At 45.1% G+C, this 12,946-nt stretch overlaps 1 protein-coding gene across 1 annotated transcript; it reads left to right on the forward strand.

Annotated features, from left to right (window-relative positions):
- The first annotated feature begins 5,511 nt into the window (after positions 1–5,511).
- Positions 5,512–11,031, forward strand: f9a (coagulation factor IXa). Its single transcript, XM_015351523.2, has 8 exons — positions 5,512–5,966; positions 6,629–6,798; positions 7,384–7,408; positions 7,585–7,698; positions 8,502–8,636; positions 9,101–9,309; positions 9,633–9,762; positions 10,098–11,031. The coding sequence occupies exons 1-8, from the start codon at positions 5,897–5,899 to the stop codon at positions 10,649–10,651; spliced, it is 1,407 nt and encodes a 468-aa protein (XP_015207009.2). The 5' UTR covers positions 5,512–5,896; the 3' UTR covers positions 10,652–11,031.
- The last annotated feature ends 1,915 nt before the right edge of the window (positions 11,032–12,946 follow it).

The following is a 12,946-nucleotide window of genomic DNA, read 5'->3' on the forward strand; positions in this document are numbered from 1 at the left end:
GGGAATTAGCAGCACCAGGAAAGATGTCCAATCTGAATTCTCCAGCATGGCTCCCAACTTCTGAACGACATAGGTGTGATCTGGAGGCTGAACCAAACATACAAAGCAATTAGGAACTAGGGACAGCAACATTCAAGGATTGAATGCTTGTGAATGCTTGGACTATTTGGTGAGAAACGTTTGGCCTTACACCCCTGGTTAACAGGTAACCTCCTGGCTGCCTGGGAAAACGACAAACCCCAGTCCAGAGAGTGAACCAGGGGGCAGAGGAGGGATGGGAGAATAGAAGCGTTTGAGTTCATTTTATGTAGCCAGTTTCATAATGATGGTGATTGGGAACAGCTGTATGAGGTTGACTGGACGTTGTTACCCCTCCCACACTTCAGTTAATAACTTCCACTGGTTGTTTGAGTGATTGAGCTGATCACCTGTCTTCTTACAAACACAGGCACAAAGTATATATGCCACTGCCACCTCATGGACGCTTGTGTATAACCCAGAAAAGATGTTTCAGCAACTCTTTGATCCAAAGGGAAAAAAACGGGACAGAAATTACAAATCAATTAAACTGAATATTTTTCATATTTTCTCTTTGGTGGGATAAACATTCATGGAGAGTTGAAATTTTTTTTTTCTTTTGGCAGGGGTTACTACATATTTCACCTACAGACAAAGAGTACTTTTCTGTTTGGTTAATAGTGAGAGGTGAGGTAAACCTTCAGCAAAAAAAGAAGATACAGTATGTCTTATGGTAATAGGAGCATGATCGGGAGAGTCATTGTTCACTGTTCGGACGTAGCTGAAATAAATTAAATTCAACCAAGAAACAGCTGCACATGTTTGGTCGGTAGTTAGCTCTGCAACCACAGAGCCTGAAAACAAGTGGTTTCTGCAGAGAATTGAGGAAACGTGTTTGCTGACGTGACGTGTTTGCTTGAAGATTGTAAAGGTTAATCTGGACCAACCCTGGAGAGAGTGGATATACTGTAAGACAAGGAGAGGGCCCCTTGAGTTATGAGACAAAGTGAACATCATGGTCTCAGTGATGGAAACTGCTTGGCCCAGTCATTGCTATCAAGCTTTTGCTTAAATATCGGGACTGAAATCTCCCCACAGCTGACCTAGAGAGCCAATCTTTAGCAATTCTGACAACCCCCTAAAATTCAGATTTCAGCCACTGGGTGATGTCAAACCCTTTCCCTGTGTACGGTATATGATTTTGTGTCCTTACTGTTTGCAATATATATGCAATTATAATCAGATACATTTGAGTGGTTTAAAAACAAACCCCACTCCAGTGATTTGATGATTAAGGTTTACTATTCAAAAGGATTAGCTGAGCTCAGTGCTTAAGGTGGGCTGCTCTGGTTTTTCATACCCATATTCCAGCACCCAGAGGCTTGCATGTGGTTAAGCACACAGGAGCAGTTGCAATCTTTGGTCACTCTTTTTTGGATGGAAAGAAGGCATAGACTCATCTACTAGTGCTCTATTTAATATAGCTAAGATCATTCTGGCCTGGACAATATAACCTAGGCCTTGTAGCAGATTAACAGCAGCTTGGTTCTCACCTCATGCATCATAGTCCCTCACCATGATTAATAGACTTCTCAGAGGCAGAACAGATGCTTTTGCTTATAGGATGGTTTTCTTCTTTAAGGGCAAAATGGAGTTCTTTGAGTGTTTGAAGAAAGTATTTAATCACCAGAGCAAGAGATTGAAAGATTTGATTAGTGAAAAACATCCTTTAGCTCCTTTATCAAGGGCTCAATCAAACAATGTCCTTCTCAGTCTTCTCTAGGCCACTGTTTTAAGAACACTACATACAGAATCTGTCGTGGGCAGGAGATGCCACTGCCTCTGCTAAATAGCTCCACGATTACAGCTGCTGTGCTTCCATCCTGGAGGGAATCAGAATCCAGGTGGCCTTGCTGCTGCTTTCAACACTGGATGCAATCAACACAGTTGACAGGGCATCACATTTTTGTCATCATCCTGCCTGTCTTGATTTCCTGCTGTAGCTGCTTGTCTTATTGGAGTCGGCAAGAATTCCCTACTGCTCACGGCACATGTCAGGAGGAATAGGTGGATCAGGGAAACCAATCATGGCTCTTCATAAATCACGGCCGCTACCAGACCCCCACCAGCCTGCTCTCTTGACAGCTCCTCGGTGGGAAAAGGCTCTCCCCACTCTACATTGGCTGCTGCAGATGGGAGGAAAGGACTGTGTTGCACAAATAGCAAGAAGTTGAATCCAGTTTGTTTTTCAAATTACTCGCTGGACATGTGCAAGGCATGGAGTTCCTTCACGCAGCAGAAGAGGAAGAGCATAAGAAGGCCAGGCACAAGGAAACAAGTTGCAGTTCCTAAAGGCACTCTTTCCTGGTGGGACCACATCTTTTCTTGACAAGGTCTCAGTCCTTTCTAAAAGACAGTTTCCACATTCTGCTCCACAGGTGTTAATACCCTGTTCCCAGGTCTCCACTGAGAGGAGGTGTGTTTGACTGGAATGGATTGTGGCATCATGCAGACTACCTGGTGTGAGATGTTTCTTTTTAATCTTTAGTAAAAGTCCTCCAGCTTTTCCCATATTGGTTACCCAGCTGGAATACAAGATGTCTCCAGAGACTGATTAAACCTGAGAAGAAGCAGATGATGAATCTTCAAAATACTTTTAAAATCTTTTTTACTATAAATATAATCTTTTCGTCCCTTAGTATTAGAATAGCTCTCCAGTACTATACCACTACTATTGATCGTGGATAACATCTGCAGAAAAGCAATATTAAGAAATATAAAGTCCTGTATAAGATGATGTATCCTGCTCCTTTCACTCTTGCTCTTTAAAAGCTGTCATTTGGCAGTGCCAGGGGTGCTAAAGCATCGATGTGATTTTGCAAGCTGTATATATAATCTTAAAGTACATATTACTCACTAGTTTAAAGGCTACAGGACGCATACAGGGAAAGAAACGCTGTTACACTCCAATGTCATGCTAAAAACCGAGGGATCACAAATCAGTGGGGTTCTGGCTGTGCAAGCAAACAGGCTTTGAATACAAACTAGGAAAGGGCTCAGGTTTGAGGTGCTCGAGTGTGGATCTCTTGCTAACTGCTATCCAATGCACGAACTACAGAAGAACTTAGCAACACGACCCCCCAGATGAAGGGTATTTCTGTACAGTATTTGTGCCCCAGAGAAGTTGTTTACTGTCTGTACTGCAGTTGTTAAACACCATGTGTTACCTACTGTACCATGTCTAAGACGCTGTAAGTGAATCACCATGTTCATCGGGAGGAGTGAGTGATAGGTTCAGCCGGACGAATCATAAGCAGGAGTGTAATGAGAGGCCTGTGCCCAGTAAGAGCCAGAGGCTTTCCATTGTTTTGAAAACCCTCCACCTGCAGTTGTGTTTCCTGTTTGCTGCCAGTTCACTTCAGTCAAGGCGTCATTAAACGGAGCTTTGGAAGTTCTGGAAGAAAGTCTTCATGATTGGATGGGAGAGTCTGAGCAGCAACGTATTCCTCCAGTAGACAGAAATGACAGCGCGTGTTTTTAATCTCACATTTTTCACTGCGTGTTTGTCAGCTCAGAGATTATAGAGTTGCATTATTACAATCCTTAGGAGCCGTCTTTCCTGATAGTCGCCTCTATTTATCTCCCATTGCTCCGCTTTCTCAATCTGCCTCTCTCCTTCTGTGTGAAAACCTGCCCATCAATTTCACGTCTGCAGTGTTGTCAGATTAGCATCTCCATACCTGCCTATAAAACAGTCCAATCCATTTACAGAGGCCTCCTGAATTCTCACTGCAGAACAAATACCAGACAGCTTAAAGACACAGTGTCATTTTTTAAAACCTTTACACTGATTTCCCAATCACAGCGTGCTGTAAATCCCAATGTTTATTCCTTAATGTATCATTTTAATTGGCTCCATACGTTGCATGCGTACGTGACAGAAAAACCAAGGATCTTAAGATGTGGCAAACTTCATCACAAGCCACATTTTCACAGACAGAGGCATTCAGACATATTTACCCAATCTCTTCATCATCAATAGCACTGCCAGATTTATCTTGGTGCTGCTTAGATATGGAAATGATGTCTGAGCCAGCGAACTGACTCTGTATCTGTGAATGTGCCAAGTGACAATGGCAGACTCCTCATTCTGAAGTCCCAGGTACAAAACCTTGTGATCTCCGCAGCGTCGGTTTTATAAATACACCTCCTTGCTATCCACTGTGAACAGAATATAAATAACTCTGCCAGTCTTCCTCAGCACACTTTTATGTTCCCAACTATTCTGCTAATATTAGCTGGCTTTGTCACATGGGCAAAACCTTCCAATGGCAAGGAAACATCAAACTGGGGGTCAGAATGAGGGTTATCGGCTTTCCTCACGTCAGGGCAAAAGAATAATACTTTTAAAATACCCAACAAAATGAAATACGGGACCGGTTGCATCTCACACACAAGCTGATTCCTGTTGTTCTCATTTGGTTCTATCGTAGGGGGGGACATTCTGCAATCAGGTCAGAAGCTGGGCGCCAGAGCTCCACAGCAGGAACCTCGCTGCAGAGAAACAAGGTGGTTCTAGCAATGCAAAATGGAGCTTTTCTTCAGGACTAGTTTCTCGCTTCTTTCACTTGGTGACCCCAATTTTTGCAATACCTGCTGAGGACACTCTTGCATTCTGTAGGTCAAGACTCCTTACAGAACGGGTGCAGTACAAATCGCCATCTACTGGCTAAGAAGACCCTGTGCAATCGGGGTGCATTTCACAGGGCTCACAGGGGAGGGCGCTGCAAGAACAGGATCCGATTCAGCGCTCTGTTTTTTGAGAGATCTGCTTTTCCTCCTTAAAGAGAAACTGCATAAGTATGTGATGAGCAGCAGATTCAAAACGGACAGCAGGAATTGCAGTCTTAGTTGAGAATTTCACATTCCATATAAAGTCAGCTTAGGCTTATGCCTATGCTTATTGCTTCTGCTTCTCAAATGAGATAAAATACCAGGGCTCTTTGCAATTTAAAAATAATTTCTGATTTTGTCATTTCTTTTACAAGTATTCTGTAATTATTCAGCACTCAAAAAATAACATGCTGCCAATTTTATGGCGGACAGATTTTTAATGTACCTATTAAAATTAAACCAGCTAAGACTTAGATACACAGCGTGGAGTTAAAGGTATTGGAGTGATAAGGAACACTCCCTACACAGTTTTACAGCTCATCACAGTAGCTAGAACCTGCTTTCTGCGATTTCCTGTGTCCTGTTGAAAGTCTGGTTAATCACTGCTTAAAAAGTTGGCGAAAGTGATGCAAGATTTAAGACAAATGTCAATATTTGCTGAAGATCGGCTGCTTTAAAAATCTGGATTAGCTCTGTGCTTGTCAGCAGACAGGACAAAGCACCCAGATGGTACATTCGCAAAGCATTTTAAAATTAAGCCTGTACATCACGTTATAATGGTGTCTTCCACATTTAAAGACACAAGTTTCTGAAGACATGGAAGCGAGATGAGAAAGGCCCCCCCAGAGCAACAGCGTCTAGCTAGGAATGCATGGAAGATCTTTAAAAAGAAGGTTCACATCTCGAACACACTTCCGCTGACACTCACACATACACACCACCTCGCACCATACAACCAATCGGTACAGTCAACACAACAATCCACTCCACCAAATTGCACTCAGAATCCACACAAATACAACACAAACACACACACACACAACCTGTCTGACTGTGGGTGTGTGTCGACAGACACACCACTCTAGAGATTGAGGTAACCTTTTGTGTCCCACAATGTAAACAGCCTGCTGTACTTTGGAGCGCTTCATCGATTAGATGACTGATTTCTCCTGTCTTCTCAATCTGAGGATTTCTCAGAGTAGACATGATGGCAAAAATCTTCTTGCTTTTTATTATCTCTGTGGTGACACAGGAATGTAGCCACAACTGTGAAGGTATGTCCCATTTATCTGTTTTTTATTTGCTTATTTCTCTGTGTTGCTGACTTGATTGAGAACAGACAGAGTAACTATGAGGACAGTAGTGTCCCCAGTGGCTTGACCAGGCTTATTCATACCCTGATTATGAGCTGGCCAGATCATTCCCAAACAAATGAGGAGAGCTGGGTGAAGTCTGTGTATGTAAATAACACTTTTGTATGCAGATCGTATTACATTTCCATCACAACGTTGTTCTTGTGAGCTTGTGTATCCCCTGTGTGGATTTTCTTCTTAACCTGTAATACGGAAACATGGTGGGTTTCATTTCCATTGAATTTACTTTCATCTTAACCTGCAGTTTGTCCTGCTTGTTCTTCTCTTTCTTGTGTTCTTGTCTCCCCTCCACACACACATCTCTGTACTGGCAGCTCCTGACCGTCTGCACTGATTCTCTGCGGCTCTTCCTTATTCTCTCGTGTGCCCATGGTGCCTGTGGCCCTGTCACCAGCAGGTGGCGCGATTCCTCCTGGGTCACTGGTGGCCCTGATAATGACTTGCCTGGCTTCTCTGCCTTGTGAGGTTTGCTGAGCTGGAGTAGATCCTTATTGTGTTAAAGCTTGTGTTCAGTGTTCAGACTCGCCTCCCTCCTCCCCTCCTCCCCTCTCCTCGCCTTGCAGCTTCGGTCTTCCTCTCTCTGCGCTCGGCCTCCGACGTGCTGAGGAGAGAGCGGCGCTACAACAAGGGATTTTTAGAGGAGATGTACCCCGGGAACCTGGAGCGCGAGTGCTTTGAGGAGAAATGCAACTTCGAGGAGGCCCGAGAAGTGTTTGAGAACAAGGACAAAACAGTTATGCTTCCTTTTTTCCTTTTCATGGGATTGCAGCCATAAATCAAACCATGCATAAATGGGTTTTTACGTGAAATAAATCCAAATACCAGTTCTCAGCTATTGTAACAAATGTGTTGATATAGTACAGTATTGAGAACTGCAAAATGCTATGATGTCACGAATCGCATTACCAGCAGGTGGCGCAGGTGTGCATACCTGAAATTTGTTTTTTGTGACATAGGATAGCGGCATAGAAGACTAAGAGAAAGCACATTTGTCATGACTTATGTCTTGCCACCAAATTTATTTAGGGTTGGTTTTGTCTGGACTTGAATTTACAGGCATGGAGAGACTGGTGCATAAGTGAGATAATTTGTTTTGGGTTCAGGCTTGGTCTCACAAGAGTAGGTTTAGTAGGTCAAGAACCAGGTGATTTAGGGTTGGCTTCAAAAAGAACATCATGTTTCCAGACAAAAAAAACTTTAGGATATCCAAGAATCCAGTTATTCAAAAAGCAAAATATAAAAGGGAACCAGGATCTTTTTCCCACTACAAATAGTTCTTGTGTATTAATTATTTTCTCTTTTCTCTCCTTGCTTTCAGATGGAGTTCTGGTACAAATATGTTGGTAAGTAGTCAATCTATAATTATCATTATGAATCTTATAACACTTTAATTTATGGATTTTTCCTACTGTTCTTGAAGAATCCAGTCTCTGCTCCCTCACAATCGTTTCTCTCTTTGGCCTTTTCCCCGGGGGAGAGGAGTGTGCTCTCTGGTCAGTGTGCGAGTCCTTTCTTTCAGATGGAGACCAGTGTGCTTCCTCGCCCTGTCAGAACGGAGGCCTGTGTAAAGACGACATCAATTCCTACGTCTGCTGGTGCACCAGTGGGTTTGATGGCAAGAACTGTGAGATAGGTGAGAAGTGGGGAGGACACAGCCTCTCTATCTAAGGAGGAAAGGGCTGCCGGGCTATTTCTGCTGCTTCTTCTAAAAATAACATCTGTTTTCCAGGGAGTCGCTTGTTGGGATATCAGTTTCCAATTACTTCTGCATCCAAAGAAGTGGTTAGGTGACCTACAGTAGTTGTTCCTCAAAAGATGCGGCCCTCAGTTGTTCACCTCCCTGAAGCTCAAGTGCTACACAAACATAGCCGCGCTGGGGCACAAGTGACATGTTAGCTTATTGTACAGAACCATAACCTGCCACCAACGACACCCTCTGCACTCACACATGAACCAACCCACAACATAAACTGCCTTTCCTCAGCAGCTTCACATCGGCGGACAGTACATGGAAGCAAGCAGAGCTCTGTACTGTACATAACGCTTTACTACAGCTCAGGCCTGAGTCTTTGCACCACACTGACTGTACTACTACCCTGTCATGGCTCTGCTGAAGCCACCAGACGTCTGAAACACGTGACCGAGCCCCCTTGCTACCAGCAGGAAACAGAATTACGAGCTCCATACTCTCCTGATCCTGAGAGATCTGAATGCTTCATGAGTTAATGGGGTCAGCTATTGGCTCGGCCGTTCTAATTGCTTCTGCTCTGAGGCTTACCAGCCCCTGGGGGATTTTGGTTGTCTGTAAAAGTTCGAGGCTATGACAAGCCACACTCAGAAACAATTATCGGAATATCGGAAATCGGAATAAAAATACCCCCCCTCCATACCATCACCGAGGACGTTTCCGCTGAAGTGTTTTCTGTGCCTGTGCAGAGACTGTCCGGCGGTGTGATCTGAACAATGGAGGGTGCATGCACTTCTGTGAGCCGCACCCTCAGGAAAAGGTGGCGTGTTCCTGTGCGAAGGGATACAAGCTGGCTGAGAACAGGAGGGACTGTGTGGCTGAAGGTACGATGCGCACAGTTCTGGATACCTACCCCCGCCCCTCAGACCTCACTTCATCGGTAACATCTGAGAAGGATACCACTGTTTTTCCACTCTACTGATGCTCCGTAGACAGATGAGTGAATCAATTTCAGCTTTTATTGCCGCAGTCAACTAGAATCCCACCTGGATAAAGGAAGAAAAATGGGTGGGTTGTAAGAAGTTGTGTCTCCAGGCGAATTCCAGAATTGAAAACTCAAGAACTGAAACATGATCGCTGTTGAGCATTTGCTGGTGGATGATGAGATTATATGTACAGCAGGTCTCATGTGAATCTAAAGGGCAGGTATCACCCACCTGCTCCTTGAGAGGATTCTCTAGCTGAGTTTCCAAGCTGCTGCTGGTCCCTGTTATAGACTAGAAAAGAACAAAATGGCCGAGTGGTCCTCGCGTGGCGTCCAAGCCCTGTCTCTCTGTCCCCCTGCCAGCTGCATTCCCCTGCGGAAAGCTGGGCCTGTCTGTCAGCTCCAGCCTGGCGGGCTCCCAGTCTGTGCGCAGGATCGAGGCGGACAACGAGACGGAGAGCTCCCTTCCGGACAACTCCACCGCCACGCTCACCCCCATCCTCGCCGACAAGAAACAGGAAACGCGCATCGTGGGAGGCAACACCTGCCAGCCCGGAGAGATTCCCTGGCAGGTCGGTCATTTCGGCTGCTCCGGCTCACTCGCGTGTCTGTCCGGAGGCCTGTGAGCCTGCCGGGATTCTGCTTTCCGATGTATGTATCCGGCTTTTTTATTTCTGTCCTTTCACACACCATGCCCAGACCTGTCTGCAAAACAGCATCGACAGATGTGTTTATGACACAATACTGCTGAAGGCAGAACTGAAATCCTTACTCTATTGTAATTCTATTCCTGAGGTCTTCTATTGGCAATGGTAATAGTTTTAAAAAGCCTTGTGTTACACAGATCAAGCTCTCGCACTCCTGCTGTTCACTCTCCTGGTCTCCTTCGCTGCAGGTGGTGATGATCTACAAAGCCAAGGCCCAGTGGTTCTGTGGGGGCTCCATCCTGAGCCAGAACTGGATCGTGACAGCAGCTCACTGCTTTGGCAATAAAATTCCTCTTCGCTCCATCATCATCAGGGCAGGTGAGTGGCGCACCCCCAGACGCCTGGGGGACAGACCATTCCACAAAGACTGACGCTCTTTAGCAGCTACAGTATACTGTGCAGGTTAAATCACAGAAGGCTAATAAAAATCAATTACTAATTCTATTTTTTGCACTGTTATAGCTGTGCTGTTTCTGTTATTATGATCTCTTTTCACGTTCCTTTGCACCTTGATGCAGTACCATCGCTGCTGCTGTTAGTGGTGTTTGACACGAGCGTGCACAGCGCTTGCGCGGTTCGGCTGCTTGGGGGTCCAGGGGGTTTGGGGGCGTCGGCGCCCCTGCCTCCACTCACCTGGTTCGGTTGCCCCGCAGGTGAGCACGACCTGACCAAGGACGAGGGCACGGAGAGCAACCACCACATCGCGGAGGTGAAGATCCACCCCCAGTACAACAGCACCAGGAGCCAGTACAACCACGACATCGCCCTCGTGCGCCTCCGCGAGCCCATCGCCCTCCGGGAGTTCGCCGTGCCCGTGTGCCTGGGGCCCAAGGAGTTCACCGAGGGGCTGATGCAGCCGGGCGACGGCGCGGTGGTGAGCGGCTGGGGCAAGCTGGCGCAGGGCGGGGCGCAGTCCGTCGTGCTGCAGAAGGTGGAGGTGCCGTTTGTCGACCGCAAGAACTGCAAGATCAGCAGCCAGACCGAGGTGTCGCGGAACATGTTCTGCGCCGGGTACCTGGGGGAGAAGAAGGACTCTTGCCAGGGGGACAGTGGGGGTCCCCATGTCACCAAATACAAGGACACCTGGTTCCTGACGGGCATTGTCAGCTGGGGGGAGGGCTGTGCTTTGGATGGCAAGTACGGCGTTTACACCAAGGTGTCGCAGTACTACAACTGGATCACAAACATCCTGGGCGCCGGCCTCTGACCTGCGGCTCCGCCAGGCATGTCCGCCTCTTCCCAGCTGCACCTGCGATGAAAGCGTCCACATTCCTGCTGTATTTAGATAGAGTCCACAGCACAGAACCACGGCGCTGCACATGCCCCGGAATGGAAATCTTCTCCACCTGTTGAAAAGCGAGCATGATGCTCCCAATAAAGTGTTTGCGAACTGTAGTTTAGTTTTCCCTGTAGTCATATGTGTGCGAGCTCCTAAACTTAACCCTGTAGTCAGTGCAGACTTGCATTATGGCTGAACACTATGACATTACAATGGTAGTCTCTAACTGCGATTTGCTCTCTCGGTGCATTTAAACAAAAGAGACATCAAACTAACTAATAAATTAAATTTAAGGCTTTGAAAATTGATCTGTATTGTCGTTCCTTTTTCTGCTACTTTTAGTGTTCATTAAATTGGCAGCATACAATAGGCACACAAAAAGCCTTTTCCTTGGGTAGGAATTGATCTACTGTGAAGGAAAAGGGAAAAGTCAGCTCTGGAAAAACAAGTCAAACACTTAAAATGGTTTGAAGGCAGGGAGGTAAATTTGTGATTACATTTTCAACACCCCAGGGGTCTGGACAGCACTCTTGGGATTTATTGAAGGTGAGCATCACTGCTTTCATTCTGGAACCTGGGTTAATAGCATTTAGGCCAGTAATTCAGATTGCTGTGATTTTTATTTTACAGTTTGTTCTCATCTGCTCCTGTCCAGAAGCCTCTATTGTTCCTGAGCTTTAGTGAAATGCACTGCACATAACTGTCCTCTGTCTAGCTACAATCCTGCGCTAATTCCCTTAAAACCATTTACATGATAAGAGTGAATTAAGTCAGGAAATAATGCTGAATAAAAATGCATAAAAAACTAAAATTGATAAAAAAGGGTATTGATGAGGTAAAAAGAAGGGAACTTTAAATATTTTAAAACTCAGAAAATTGGCTTGTCCAGAGGTTACATCTGCACGTGAAGTAAAGTGTGGCTAAACTAGAACAATCTGTGCCCTGGGTTAGCCTAATCCTCGTGTCTTAGTCTGCCCTCCTGAGATCCGACAGGTAAGGAACTTACCTGGATTACAGTGGACAAAACAGCTTTTAAATAACAGCTGCCAATGTCGGCTACAGCTAAACAATTCTACAACATTTTTCTTAATATACATGTAGAAATTTCAGTCTTACAAGAGCTCACTGAAGCACGCAAACCAATTTGCTAATTACTTTGCAGCTGTTCTGAAATAATTACAGAGAAGAGCTCACTCCTGGGCTTAACAGAATCTCCTGTTCCGACAGGGTAAAAAAGCTGAACCCTTTTATTCTCGAACAGACAGAAGATTGGGGAGCCTTGAATCCCATATTCTGAATCTTCCAAGGCCCTGACAATGTCACTGACAAACCCACGGGACGTCTTAATCAACCATGAAATGTGCTCCAGAGGACACAAAGAGAAATAACATTTAAATCTGAGAACAAGAGTAAAACACCATACCTTTACACAAAGGATTGTGGAGGCGTGGAACAGGCTACACAGCTAGTTATCGAAGGCAATATCCTGGCTTCTTTCAAGAATTATCTTGATGAGATCCTTGAACCAATTAGCTACTACCAAACGGGCCATTTGTGCCAAATGACCTGCACTGTCCCCACTATAGAGCAGTATGTCCTCAATTCACACAGGTCACATGATGCTTAGTCCTTTCCTGGGCTAAACAAGCCTTTTTGGTCTCTTCAGACACGGAAAGTATTTGGCCTCTTTTTGTGTTTTGAATGGAAATAATCCACCATGCAAAGCTAATTGAGATCTTCCTGCATCACTGGTAATATAAAACATAAATGACTAATCTTTTTTATTACACTTCATTTACTCAGACTTTGAACATTTCAAGCATTTGCAAAGCATGTCTCAATTGAAACACAATGACTCTTTAGTGGTATTGATGGTATGGACACAAATGCAAGGGTAAGTGATTAAATGCACTCTTTCTTTTTTATATTTTCCATTATGCTTACAACTTTAAGGCATGGGGTTTCAATGATAGCTCCATTGCAGCTGTCTGGGTTAAGTGTTTGTGACCATTGTTTATACATTTTCAGATGGGGTTTATATACAGTACTGTAGTTTATACGGTACTGTCCATCTCGTTGTTCATCCTGCAGTCACACGAACAGCAAAACCTTGTCAGACAGCTCCATCTGGTGGTGAGAAGTGATACTGCAGCAGAGTTTACATACCTTCTACTGAAAACCTTAAATGCTCTCCAGGCAGGAGAAAACCATACACTGGAAAGA

The sequence above is a fragment of the Lepisosteus oculatus genome, chromosome 8 (assembly GCF_040954835.1).
Source record: "Lepisosteus oculatus isolate fLepOcu1 chromosome 8, fLepOcu1.hap2, whole genome shotgun sequence".
NCBI classification, from domain to species: Eukaryota; Metazoa; Chordata; class Actinopteri; order Semionotiformes; family Lepisosteidae; genus Lepisosteus; species Lepisosteus oculatus.